The 12,795-nt window shown below is 36.2% G+C and overlaps 1 protein-coding gene across 1 annotated transcript in view; it reads right to left on the bottom strand.

The window, feature by feature from the left end:
- RALGPS2 (Ral GEF with PH domain and SH3 binding motif 2) overlaps window positions 1–12,795 on the bottom strand; it is a 188,108-nt gene that overhangs the window by 70,100 nt on the left and 105,213 nt on the right. The window contains exon 8 of the mRNA XM_011981461.1: window positions 11,010–11,136. Coding sequence (XP_011836851.1) covers window positions 11,010–11,136 — 127 coding nt within the window. The remainder of the gene's footprint in view (window positions 1–11,009; window positions 11,137–12,795) is intronic.

Genomic DNA, 12,795 nt, shown 5'->3' with positions numbered 1-12,795 from the left:
TTTTCCCAATACTGAGAATTCAACAGCTCCAGAGCAGAAGCCACAGGGGCATAGCTAGTCCAAACTGCTAATTTCATTTTACAGTGTGTGTAAAGCTTAGTCTCACAGTGTCTCTGCAATCAACAACTTTCTGGAACAATTTCCTTCCAGAAACATATATTTACTGCTTAGAGGTGACTTTCCCTTAATTTATTTGTGAAGTTAAAATTTTAAAGATAGCTCATGAAACTTTTGCTTAAGCAAAAAGAAAATCTTGAATTGAAATGTGCGAGGCAAACTATGCATGGGAATGGTTTAATGTGAAGATAATCATTTGGACAACTCAAGTCCATCAACATGACCAATGTTTTTCATCTGCCACATTTCAAAATAAAACTTCTGGTGAAACAAATTAAACAAAATATCCAAACCTCATAGTGGCATTATTCTTTGTTTTACCTGTGGTCCTCTTAAACTGGTTTTTCAGTCCCTCTCCTCTTCCTCCAGAACCGAAGAATCTGTAATAAGATTCCTGGAAGGAACTGGGCATCTAACTGCTATACCAAATCTTAAGTGAATAAAACTTTACCAAGGCATCTCAGTTATTGAAAGCACTATATCATTTCATTTAAACACCCAAAACTTTATCAAAGACAAGTCTTACAGAATTTTCACAGAAGAACATTATTAAAACTAGAATGTGAAAGTCAACACACAACCTTGGAAAACTAGGCTGAATGCTAAACTGCCTTAGCCAATGGGCCCATTCTGCTCTCCTTCAGAGAGCTGATTTATTTTACTCTGAAGTTCCTAGGCAGCATAATAACTTGGGCAACTAAGTTTCTTGAGAGAAGAAAATAAGAAGTGGTATTATATGATAGTTAGTTCAGGTTCTGAAGTCAGAACTGCTTGGGTCCCTGGCCCAGCTCTACTACTTGCTAGTTGTGTTACCTTGAGCAATTTATAAACTCCTCGCTCAGCTTTCCTGGCTATAAAATGGGGTATAATATCTAGCTCATGTGGTTTTTGTGACGATCAAATAAATGAGTTGATACAGGTAAAACATTAAGAATAATGCTTGACACATGTAAGTACTCAGTAGATTTAAACTATCATATTATTACTACTCATCTACGTACTTTCTGCAATACAAATCATAGCACCTTGCATAGAGTATGTGATTAACAAATGTGTTTTAAAAACAATATCCGGGCTGGGCGCGGTGGCTTACGCCTGTAATCTCAAGACTTTGGGAGGCTGAGGCAGGTGGATCACTTGAGTTCAGGAGTTCGAGACCAGCCTGGCCAACACGGTAAAACCCCATCTCTACTGAAAACACAAAAATTAGCCAGGTGTGGCACGTGCCTGTAATCCCAGCTACTCGGGAGGCTGAGGCAGGAGAATTGCTTGCAGTGGGCCGAGATTACGCCTCTGCACTCAAGCCTGGGGGATACAGTGAGACTCCTTCTCAAAAAAACAAGACAAAACAAAACAATATCCAAGTTTTTGGATATGAAATTACATTGATACATTATCTTCACTTGCAAATCTAACAGAGCCATGCCAGCTGTTACATCAGGCAGGTAAGCGGCTGGACCACAAATAAAAAGAAACTCTTCTTAGAGACATAGTATGAACTTCAGCCTAAAGACAGTCTTGCGAAAGACCAGGTTAGCTCATTCGTGTGATAGACAGGGTCCAAGAGCTACCTACTTTGCAGGTCATCTAGGAATAAAGATGGGTTTGCCTTATCTTTGGCAAGATTGAACTACAACCTTCCCTTAGAGCTGGTTTATAGAAGGATTCTTTTTTAAATTTTTCTTTCTTTTTTTTTTTTTTAAGACAGGGTCCCACTATGTCACCCAGGTTGGAGTGCAGTGGCACGATCTTAGCTCACTGTAACCTCGAACTCCTGGGCGCAAGCAATCCTCCCACCTTAGCCTCCTGAGTAGCTGGGACTACAGGAGCATGCCACCATGCCCAGCTAATTTTTGTATTTTCTTTGTAGAGATGGGGTCTCACTATGTTACCCAGGCTGGTCTCAAACTCCTGGCCTCAAGTGATTCTCCCACCTTGGCCTCCCTAAGCACTGGGATTACAGGTGTGAGCCACTGTGTCTAGTCGAGAAAGGTTTTTTATGTTGTTACTGTTAATAAGTTAAAGAATTTTATCCTACAATAGATTTAGACTCTATTCTGGACTAAATGGGAGGCCATGATTGCCTAGAACACTTGACCTCTCTGAAGCAGATTTTAAAAATTTGAGATTTTGGAAAATGCCAAAATTAGATAGCAACTTGAAATTTGGTAGACACCTACAAATACGCTATCTCTGGGCTTCATGCCTGGTAGTATAAAGATCAATTTTCATTCTTATTGAGTTGTTTATTTAACTCTGAGTCATGATAGGAGAGTGCTATTCTCTTAGCATTGTATTTCTTAGGGCTCCTGCTGGTAATATAAGAAGAATAAACCTTCTGCAATCATAAAAACATTTCAAATAACTTATAAATCTGTCCTAAAGTAATATGGTTTACATGTATTTAACTTAATCTTTGTAGTAAGTTAAAGATTGTACCCTAACAAGTTTTTAGTCTTTTTATTCTAGTGTCTGTGAAAGATAACCAAGTAAGAAAAGAATGATTCCACTTACAATGCTATGACCTTGCCCTGAAAAAAAGGCCATCTTATCTTAAACTAGCTCACTTTTCAGTTTTTTTTTTCTTCTTGACACAGAGTTTTGCTCTTGTTGCACAGGCTGAAGTGCAATGGCACGATCTTGGCTCACTGCAACCTCCACCTCCCAGGTTCAAGCTATTCGCCTGCCTCAGCCTCCCCAGTAGCTGGGATTACAGGTGTTTGCCACCACACCCAGCTAATTTTTGTATTTTCAGTAGAGATGGCATTTCACCATGTTGGCCAGGCTAGTCTCGAACTCCTGACCTCAGGTGATCCGCCTGCCTTGGCCTTCCAAAGTGCTGGGATTAGAGGCATGAGTCACCATGCCCGGCCACTTTTTAGTTTTATCAGTGGAGTTAACTGGTGTCAAATTATAATTCTATACATAATTATAGGAAAGACTGATGAATGAACTCAAAATTTTAACCTAAACACAGATACCCCAAATTTTAATGTAATCCATCATGCTTTGTTTGAGCTGTGAATGAAATGCGTATCTTTATAGCAAGTCAATTTAATCTCCTTTGTCTGTTTTTTCACCCGTAAAATACAAATAATATCATTTACTTTATAAAACTGCTGTTATATATTAGATAATCTATATAAAGTACAGTGTCAGCTATATAGGCCTAAGTGTTGAATAAATGTTACTGAAATTATTATTTTCCTGCCAAAGCTTGCTTAAAAAAATTACAAAACTGTGAAATATTCAGAGTTGGAAACACCACTGGCAAAACTGTTGTTAGGGGAATCTGATTCCATTTACAATTAGCATGCAGATCTGTATAGCTGCTATTCTTATTTTTTTAGAAAGACAAGGCACTTAAAGAAAACACTATGAACATGGGGATGAAATTAACACAACCCCACCCCCAGCTCTTTTATTTCAGAAGTCTTTGGTCTAAAGTAAACTTCAGAAAACATATCAACAAAGAACTTAGAAGAATTTTAAATATATAAAAGAGTGAGGGTAAAAAAAAATACATAAATGAGGTAATGGAAAATGGGGATGTAATTCTGGCTACAGAAAAGGGGCTAGCTGCCATGTGGTCAGAGCTTATTCTCAAATCCAAAAGAAATTCAGTGAAGATGCTTTACTGCTGTTTCAGCATACAATATATAACAACATATAATTAAAAGAATAGGGTAATCTATAATGTATATTACTGACAAATCAAATTAAAGAAAGAAAAATGGAATAAAACTTAAAAAATTAAAAGTCAATGACATTTTTTGATCATTAGGCATTTTTGAGATCAGTGTCAAAGCCTCACATATTGAAGAAAAATTGTATCAAAGGAGAGGAAAAATCTCCTTTTAATTCCTACAGATGAGCAAAAAGACTTGGACTTTGTTGAAATTATCTGAATAGAAATATGAATAAAAAACTCTTATTTTTGAAAATATTTTTACATGAGTTAGAAATTTCTAAAACTAAATAACTATATTCTACTGAATATTTAACAATTCAATCTATGCAAAAACGACTGAAAACCAAATCGGTAAGATTCTTATCATGTTAGATACGTTTTAAAAATGTCATTAACTATGATGAGGACACTACTAAGAACGTAAGGCACAAGGCAATGATATGCATCTCTACCAGGATATAGAAAAGAGGAGAGATCATTCATGAGGTAATGATATCCTGGACCTTTGTTATTACAGAGATATTAAGTTCTATAAAGACAGGGATAAAGCCCATTGTAATCTCCTGCTATATATTTAGCAACAAGCACAGTGCTAAGTAAATACTAGGTGCCAGCTGAGGCACCAAAAACAAAAAATAACAACAAGAAAAAAAATCAGGGGTGGGTAAGGAGTTGAGTTGATCCATGCAAATACGCCACACAAATACATTTCTTGTTTAAACAGAAATTAAATCAAGATTACTGAAACAATGGGAAGAGCCAGAAAGGGATAATTAGTTGAACCAAGAAACATTTATTATATGACTACTTTTGTTCTAGATGCTATAAGGATAAACCCTTAAACCAAGACAAATAGGGGCTTACATTCTGTTGAGGAGGAGACAGATTAATGAAAATATCATAAATAGGGTGCTTTGCAGAGAGCAGTAGGCTAGGAACACTATATTACAGAGGGTTATAAGAACAGCATTTCTCTTCTAACAAAAAAGTCCTATTATGAAAACCTGACATATTAAATTAAAAATTAAATGGGGAAGGGGAAGGAGAAATCTCTCTCCAATAGGAAAACCGAGTCATATCTAGATCCATCAAAAGAGTATATTCTACAGAGGGCTAGAGATTTTACAAAAACTTTTCTGTTACATTCTGCTTCTACTTAATAGGAAACAGTATAGAGTACTGCAACAATTTACTGATTTCCATGGTTCAAAAAATACGGGTTTTTTTTTTTTTTTTTTTTTTTTTTGAGATGGAGTCTTGCTCTGTCACCCAAGCTGGAGTGCCACGGTGCGATCTCAGCTCAATGCAGCCTCCACCTCCAGGGTTCAAGCAATTCTCCTGCTTCAGCCTCCTGAGTAGCTGGGAGTACAGGCATGTGCCACCACACCCAGCTAATTTTTTGCATTTTTTAGTAGAGACATGGTTTTGCCATGTTGGCCAGGCTGGTCTTGAACTCCTGACCTCAGGTGATCCACCCGCCTCAGCCTCCCAAAGTGCTGGGATTACAGGCATGAACCACCGCAACTAGCCAAAATATGCTTTCTTGGTCGAGCTACTACATCTTTGTAGAACATAAAGTAGAAATGTGGCTTAGAAAAGGCACATTAAAGAATATTTATCAGGTTTCATACAACTAAATTATTTTTTTCACAATCTTCTAGTTTTCTCTCATCAGCAAAATAAAACTCCCCATGCCAAATTCTTCAACAAGCCCCTTAAGACTGTTCTCCAACGACAAGAACAAATAAGGGTTGTTAATGACTTTCAGATTTAAAAGCAATAATTCTCCTATAAAGCAATTTTTTCCTTGAGATTTGCCAACTATTCCTCTCTAGACAAATTATATCCTTATTCTAAGAATTTTTCACGATATTGTCCAAGCTGACTAATTTTTACCTTGAATGCAAACCAACAGAAGAGACAATTTTTTAAGGGATGATGTGTTGAGAGCCAAGAAAACATTTCTACTTCTTATAATTTAATCCACATTGAACTACAGATAAATTTGGTGGTATCAAAATAAGAGTTCTGTCAGCATATAGGCCTCTACCCCCTTTTATAAGCTTCACAAAAATTGGTAGCTTTTGGTTCTCATTTTTAGGGGAGAAAAAACTATTAGTTTGGACCATATCCCTCATGTTAAGAAATCATTAGCTGTTACCTTTTTTCTATGCACTTTCATTCTTTCATTGATATATTCTTTCCATAAGAACCTCTGCAGACATAATGAATAAAGCATAGCATTATGCAAACTCTGTATACTTGAAGAGGAATAGTTAAATGAAGCTACCAATATGCATAATGAGTATTATCTTTTAATTGTCTTTAGGGCAACTTCTAACCTATCAAATGCACAGCATTTATAAATGCTGAAGTTTTTGTCAACTGTACTAAGCCTAGCTTCACACAAATAGAAAAGGATTCTGAAATCAAGACAAATTAAATTTAAAAATCACAAGCAAATTAATTTTAAATTAGAAAACAATATAAAAAAGTAAATATTAACAAGATATAAAGTACTGTTAAATCTTCATTCTTCAGTATACTTCAGTACTGAAGATAAGCAATAAAAAAACCCGTATGTAGATGATGTAAATCAAGCAGTAAAAAAGTTGTAAAACAGATTTGTGTCACATTTTCTTAGGAAAACTATGTATATTTTAATAGATTAAATACATTTAATCTCAAGGTTTGCTATAAGGCAAAGCGGTCATTACATTAAAAGGATGATTTTCATACCGGAAATGAACTGAATCATAAAAACTCATCTGATAAATGTTTCATTTTCCATTCCCATGTCTACCAAATATTTATGCCAAGGAGTCCCCAATAATCTCACAATCAGGATGCTTCTGCACATACCCAGATAGGGATGAGCTATATGAAGAATACCAATATCTAAAATTATGCAAATTCTATAGTGTATGTTCTCTTTTAATGTCTTAATTTCCTTCCGTTTTTTTTCCCTTTTGATTTCTAATTCTTGGATAACCCTCAGACACATGCATTTTACTAGTGAATATGAGAAGCAGAGGAGGAGGAAGGAGAAATGCATTAAAACACCAGGCTGTAGTGTGGTACCGCAGTGTTAATAATACTACACTCACTGGTCACTGGTAGAGTAAGCTATAGGAAATAAGATGGGGATCAAGTTTGGGGGAAGGAGAAGAGATGATGAATTCCCTTCTGCACATAATGAATGGAAGATACCTGTAGATTTTTCTCACTTAGTATCTAAAAATGTTAGAAGGCCCCAGGGATTAAGTAGATAGCTAAGATACAAAGATAGATATAAAATATACAATGATATACAAAGTTAGACAGATTTAGTCTAGATTTGGAAGATCAGGGAATATATATAAAACACCTGATGAGATCACTCCGATTGTATAGAGTAAGAAAAGAAGTGGACTGGCTGAGCCCAGTGGCTCACACCTGTAATCCCAGCACTTTGGGAGGCTGAAGTGGGAAGACTGCTTGAGGCCAGGAGTTTGAGATCAGCCTGGGCAACATGGCGAGACCCCATGTCGACAAAAAATTTTTTTAAATTAGCCGTGCTTGGTGGTACACACCTGTAGTCTCGGCGACTCCAGAGGCTGAGGTGGGAGGATTGCTTGAGCCCAGAGTTTGAAGCTGCAGTGAGCTGACTGTGCCACTGCACTCCAGCCTGGATGACAGAGTCTCCGAAAAACAAAAACAAAAACAAAAACAAAAAAAAAAAGAAAGAAAGAAAAGTGGACTGACACCTCTCAAGAATACATTTAAAGGATGAAGGTAGAGTAAGAGCAGCCAATAAAACAAAAGCCAGAAATGCAGAAGGGAAGCCAAGAAAGACTGGTGCTACTTGGGGAGAATTTCAAGGAGGAGAAATAATCGACACCAACTCTCACACAATTAAGATGGGGCTTGAGAAACACCTATTAAATGTTTCAACCAGGAAGTCACTGGTGACAGGAAAATTTCTAGAGAGTAAAGATGGAGAAAAAGGAGACAAGAAGAATAGGATACTTTTAAATTAGCTTAATTATAAAGTGAAGCAGAACTACATGGCAAGAGTGAAACATAAGATTCTGCATCATGAGAACATATAAAATGAAAGGGAACTGAAAAAAGAAGGAGTCATTGGAGATGACAGGAAAAATGGAAGATACAGGAAAAACAATGCTTGTAATATTTTCTCCAGATTAACATCTGTACCTCAACATTTTCCTCATTTGCTTTAACCCACAGGTATGATTACTTTTTGTTTCAGGTACCAGGGCTGAGAAAGAAGAGGTATATTCTCCAATAGAAAACCTTTCCTGATTCCACTGAACTCCAACTTGGCTAGTGCTTTCTTCCCCAACTTTCTCTGTGTGTGTGCATGAGAGTGCCTGAGTGTACCTAAGTACATATACAGATGCACACAGCTTCAATCCTGTACTGATGTCTCCACTGTGGAAAAATGTCAAGAAGGTCCAAGAGTACAAGAAGTTCTCCAACTAGAAATGACAGCATAAGGATTCCTATTATTTTATTTTCTCATTTTGAAAGGAAAATAATCTTAATTCTTTTCCAGAAGATATGAATTATGAAATTTAGTTTGAGAAAAACATATTTCAATGAGAAAAGGAAAGCAATCATAAAATTGGTAAATTTTAAAATGAGAGTTCAGCAGGTATAATTAGAGCTCTCTAGGTTAAGACTTCAGAATGCAGACCTGTCAGTAACTAGGTCTTAGGACTATGAGCCAGGTCTTCCATCTTTCTGGATCTTGGTTTTCTCAATATTAAAATAAGTTAATTAGAAGACATCACTACAGCTGGGTGTGATCGCTCATGCCTATGATCCCGGAACTTTGGGAGGCTGAGGTGGGCGGATCACTTGAGGTCAGGGATTCAAGACTAGCCTGGCCAACATAGCAAAACCCCCTCTCTACTAAAAACACAAAAATTAGCTGGGTGTGGTGGTGCACGCCTGTAATCCCAGTTACATGGGAGGCTGAGGCAGCAGAATCACTTGAACCCAGGAGGTGGAGGTGGCAGTAAGCTGAGACCGTGCCACTGCAATCCAGCCTGGACAACAAGAGTGACTGGGTCGAGAAAAAAAAAAAAAAAAAAAAAAAAGAAGATACCGCAATGCTCTCATCCAGCCTTAAGAAGAACATGATTCTAGTCCTATGCATGCTATTTCTTTTTTTTGTTTGTTTTTTGAGACAGAGTCTTGCTCTGTCGCCCAGGCTGGAGTGCAGTGGCACGATCTCGGCTCACCACAAGCTCCGCCTCCTGGGTTCATGCCATTCTCCTGCTTCAGCCTCCCAAGTAGCTGGGACTACAGGTGCCTGCCACCACGTCTGGCTAATTTTTTTTTGTATTTTTAGTAGAGACGGGGTTTCACCATGGTCTCGATCTCCTGACCTGGTGATCCACCTGCCTCGGCCTCCCAAAGTGCTGGGATCACAGGCGTGAGCCACCGCGACCGGCCTATGCATGCTATTTCTAGGTAGAGAACAAGGCTCAAAGAAGAAAATTCAATGACTTGAAAAATTAGGACTGTAGAGTCACTGTGGAATTGAGGATTGCCAATTCTCAGTCTAAATATTCTTCACACTATAAAAAGTATACATTCTTCTGAATTGTGAAGGCATTATTTTTGAAAATATTCCCTATTCCTTCTCTCCTTGAATTATATTTGCAAGCATGGGCACAGCCAAGGCTATGGTAAAACACAGAGCACCACACTGGGTGTGGTGGCTCATGCCTATAATCCCAGCACTTTGGGAGGCTGAGACGGGCGAATCACTTGAGGCCAGGAGTTCAAGACCAGCCTGGCCAACATGGCAAAACCCTGTCTCTATTAGAAATACAAAAATTAGCTGGGCGTGGTGGTGCACGCCTGTAATCCCAGTTACTTGGGAGGCTGAAGCAGGAGAATCACTTGAACTTGGAAGGCAGAGGCTGCAGTGAACAGATCGCACCTCTGTGCTCCAGCCTGGGAAACAGAGCGAGACTGTCTCAAAAAACAAACAAAACAAAACAAAGAATGACAGCAACAACACAAAAATGTAAAGCGCATACAGAATGTCTTTCTCCTAATAGCCAGCTTAGAGCCTCTCTGATAAGAGTCATGCTTACTATGGTCCTAAGTTGTTTACCAAAGAAACAGGATAAAATATTCTGGGATGCAGTGGCCATTAACTTTACTGTGCTTAGGGGTATTCTGCCTTCAACACAAGGTACACAATAGGTCCCCATTCTCTGCAATCCTAGGGTGTCCCAGAATATTCTAAAGAGTTAAACTCTTCTCTGGGAAAGTAAGGTTGACGTTCTATAGTAGCTAAATGGGCATGTATCAACTGCCTTTGTCTCTTCTTTGTCTTCTAGTCACTGAGACTGTAAAGACTTCAAGGTGACACTGTAATCACTCTCAGAAATAGCTATCTTGAAATTCAGTGTAATTTCATAAAACACAAAATCTGGGGGAGGACCAGAAAACACCAAATCTTCATCATTTGATTACTCTCTACATAGGATCAAATCATTTCATTTCAATATATACTAGGTATGTATCATATATTTTCCTTATGGCTTATTTACATATCTATTTAAAAGAACAATTTATTTGGGTCTTCTTTTCATTCAAACACCTAACAAAGCATTATTCTTATTTCGTTAAAAATAATCTTACAATGTTATTGGTTAAATACTTCTTGAACTTATAAGCTGTCAGACAGATAATAAAGAGATAAATTCTTAATTAGATGAGATGCGAAATACAGAACTGTCTCAGCACGAAGCTAAATTGCGACAGCGAATCAACTGATTTCATTCTGGTAAACAATACCAATATGCATTGAGACTACTTCAGAATTCACACTAAAATATCTCCTCACTATATATAAGGACTTTGATCAATTTCCTTAATGTATTAAACATCATTACAAACTATTATATTCTTTAAAAGCATTACTAAAACAGTTAAAAAATATTGTTTTACTATATGGTCCTACTCTAAGAAAACATAATAGACTATGAAAAACTTTTAGGGCAAAAGACTAATATGAAAATACATTCCAGGTAACAGGGTAACAACTATCTTTAGTCAATTTTTTTCAGCTTACCAAAGGATACAAACATTTAAAAAATACCTTGAATTTCACATAAATTACTGATTAAGGAAGAGGAACAACTAGAAACAAAAAACACACAGTGACATAACTCACCTAAATAGGGAATGCAAGGTGTCATCTTTAAGCTACTTATATAGTCTCTGAGTCTTTTGTAGTTATCTTCTTTACTCATTACATATTCTAATTTTTCAAAGGTAGTTTTGTCTTTTCGACTTAATAACTAAAAAACAAACAGAAAAACCTAAGTTATTTACAAATCTCATTTTGTTGTAGCAAAGACCTGAACTGAAGTTGCATTTACTGTGAATATGGATTTTAATTTCAAAGTTATATCTTCTTTAATTATATCTTTGTAGTATATAAATAAAACAAAATCAGATTCGTCTATTAATCCAAATTCATTATTTGTAAGATATCCTTTGTATGTTCATAAAATTAAGTAAAAAATTATAACATTTTCATGTTTACTATTTTAAAGTAATCAATTTTTATTAATCACCTTCCTAATTTTGGAAAATTATGCATTCATGTTTAGCTCAAATGTCCAAGTATTTTAATGAACTGTCCCTTGCCACCTCAAAGATAAATATCATTCTTGCATAATCATTAAGAAATAAACACCAAATTTTGTGATTAACCCTTTTTCTTGATAAATCTAGTCATGGCTAGTCCTAATAACTTTAAAATTCTGTAATTCCTTACATTTTTTGATTTCTGACATTTTCTTCTCTTTGATCAGTGCTATATAACATACAGCATAACTAAAAGATACTGTTATAAGACACTTGAGAGGTAGATTTGTAGTAAGTGCCCTATGAGATCAATGTAAATAATCAAGGGGAGTTAAAAAAAAAAAAAAAAAAAAAGCAGTCAGTCACCCACAATGGTGTTCACTAAAAGGTTCAGGAAATAGTTTTTCAAATCATTCCAAAGACTGAAAAAATTATTTTTTTAATTTAAACATATGAAGTTTCCATTTCATTACTAAATAAGATTTCACTTTATTTCATATTAGAATATTGGTGTTGTTTTACAGCATGCAAAACATTTCCACCTATATAAGTCTCATCTAATTTTCCTATGAGATTAACAAAAAAGTATGAGTATTAATTTAGAAATAAGGAGACTGAGATCACAAGGTTAGCAAGTAGTGGAATACAATACTCTCTCTTACTCACTCACTCACAAAGATGTAGGTCCTTGTTTTTCAGGGTCTTATAGTCTGGTTCTGGAGATAAGAGTATTCTGACACCTAATCCACTACTCTTTCTAGTATTATAAGTAGTACAGTTGGGATCTATTGTTCAGAGGCTCAAAGATGCAGATTATCTTCAGATAATCTGTATTAGAAAAATGTTTCAACAGTATTGCTCCCTCTTCAAAGTACAATGTCAAGGGGTCCTTTGCTTTAATGTTTTAGATGGATATTCCACGGTCTAAAACAGTGGTTTTACAAGTTTCTCTTACTTCACTTTTAACATACTTGATTAGCAGCCTCAAGATTAGGTGCAAATGTTTGCTTGTTGCCTGTAAATCTAACTATCTCTTTCCCACTTAAGGAAGTATTTGGATATGTAAAATATAGCTATGGGACACAGGGATAATGATAAACCTGCCTTTTTTTTTTTTTCCCAAGTCAATCATTCAACAACTTTGGCACAATATCAGGAGAAACAAATTACTTGGAACTCGTAACTAATCTTGCCACAGCTGAAACACAGAACTGTTGTAACAAACTATATGGTCTAACACATAAAAAATAACATGATTTTGTAATTTTCATAATAAATCAATAATCAGATAAATAGAATTCAATCCGAGCTGTAGTAGGAGAGACTTGTTTCCAGAAGACTAGAGGAAGAATATGTATGTAAAGAAC

The sequence above is a fragment of the Mandrillus leucophaeus genome, unplaced genomic scaffold, assembly GCF_000951045.1.
Source record: "Mandrillus leucophaeus isolate KB7577 unplaced genomic scaffold, Mleu.le_1.0 Scaffold226, whole genome shotgun sequence".
Classification (NCBI taxonomy): domain Eukaryota; kingdom Metazoa; phylum Chordata; class Mammalia; order Primates; family Cercopithecidae; genus Mandrillus; species Mandrillus leucophaeus.
Note: the sequence above shows the minus strand (reverse complement) of the source record. Positions and strands in the feature narration are given on the sequence as shown.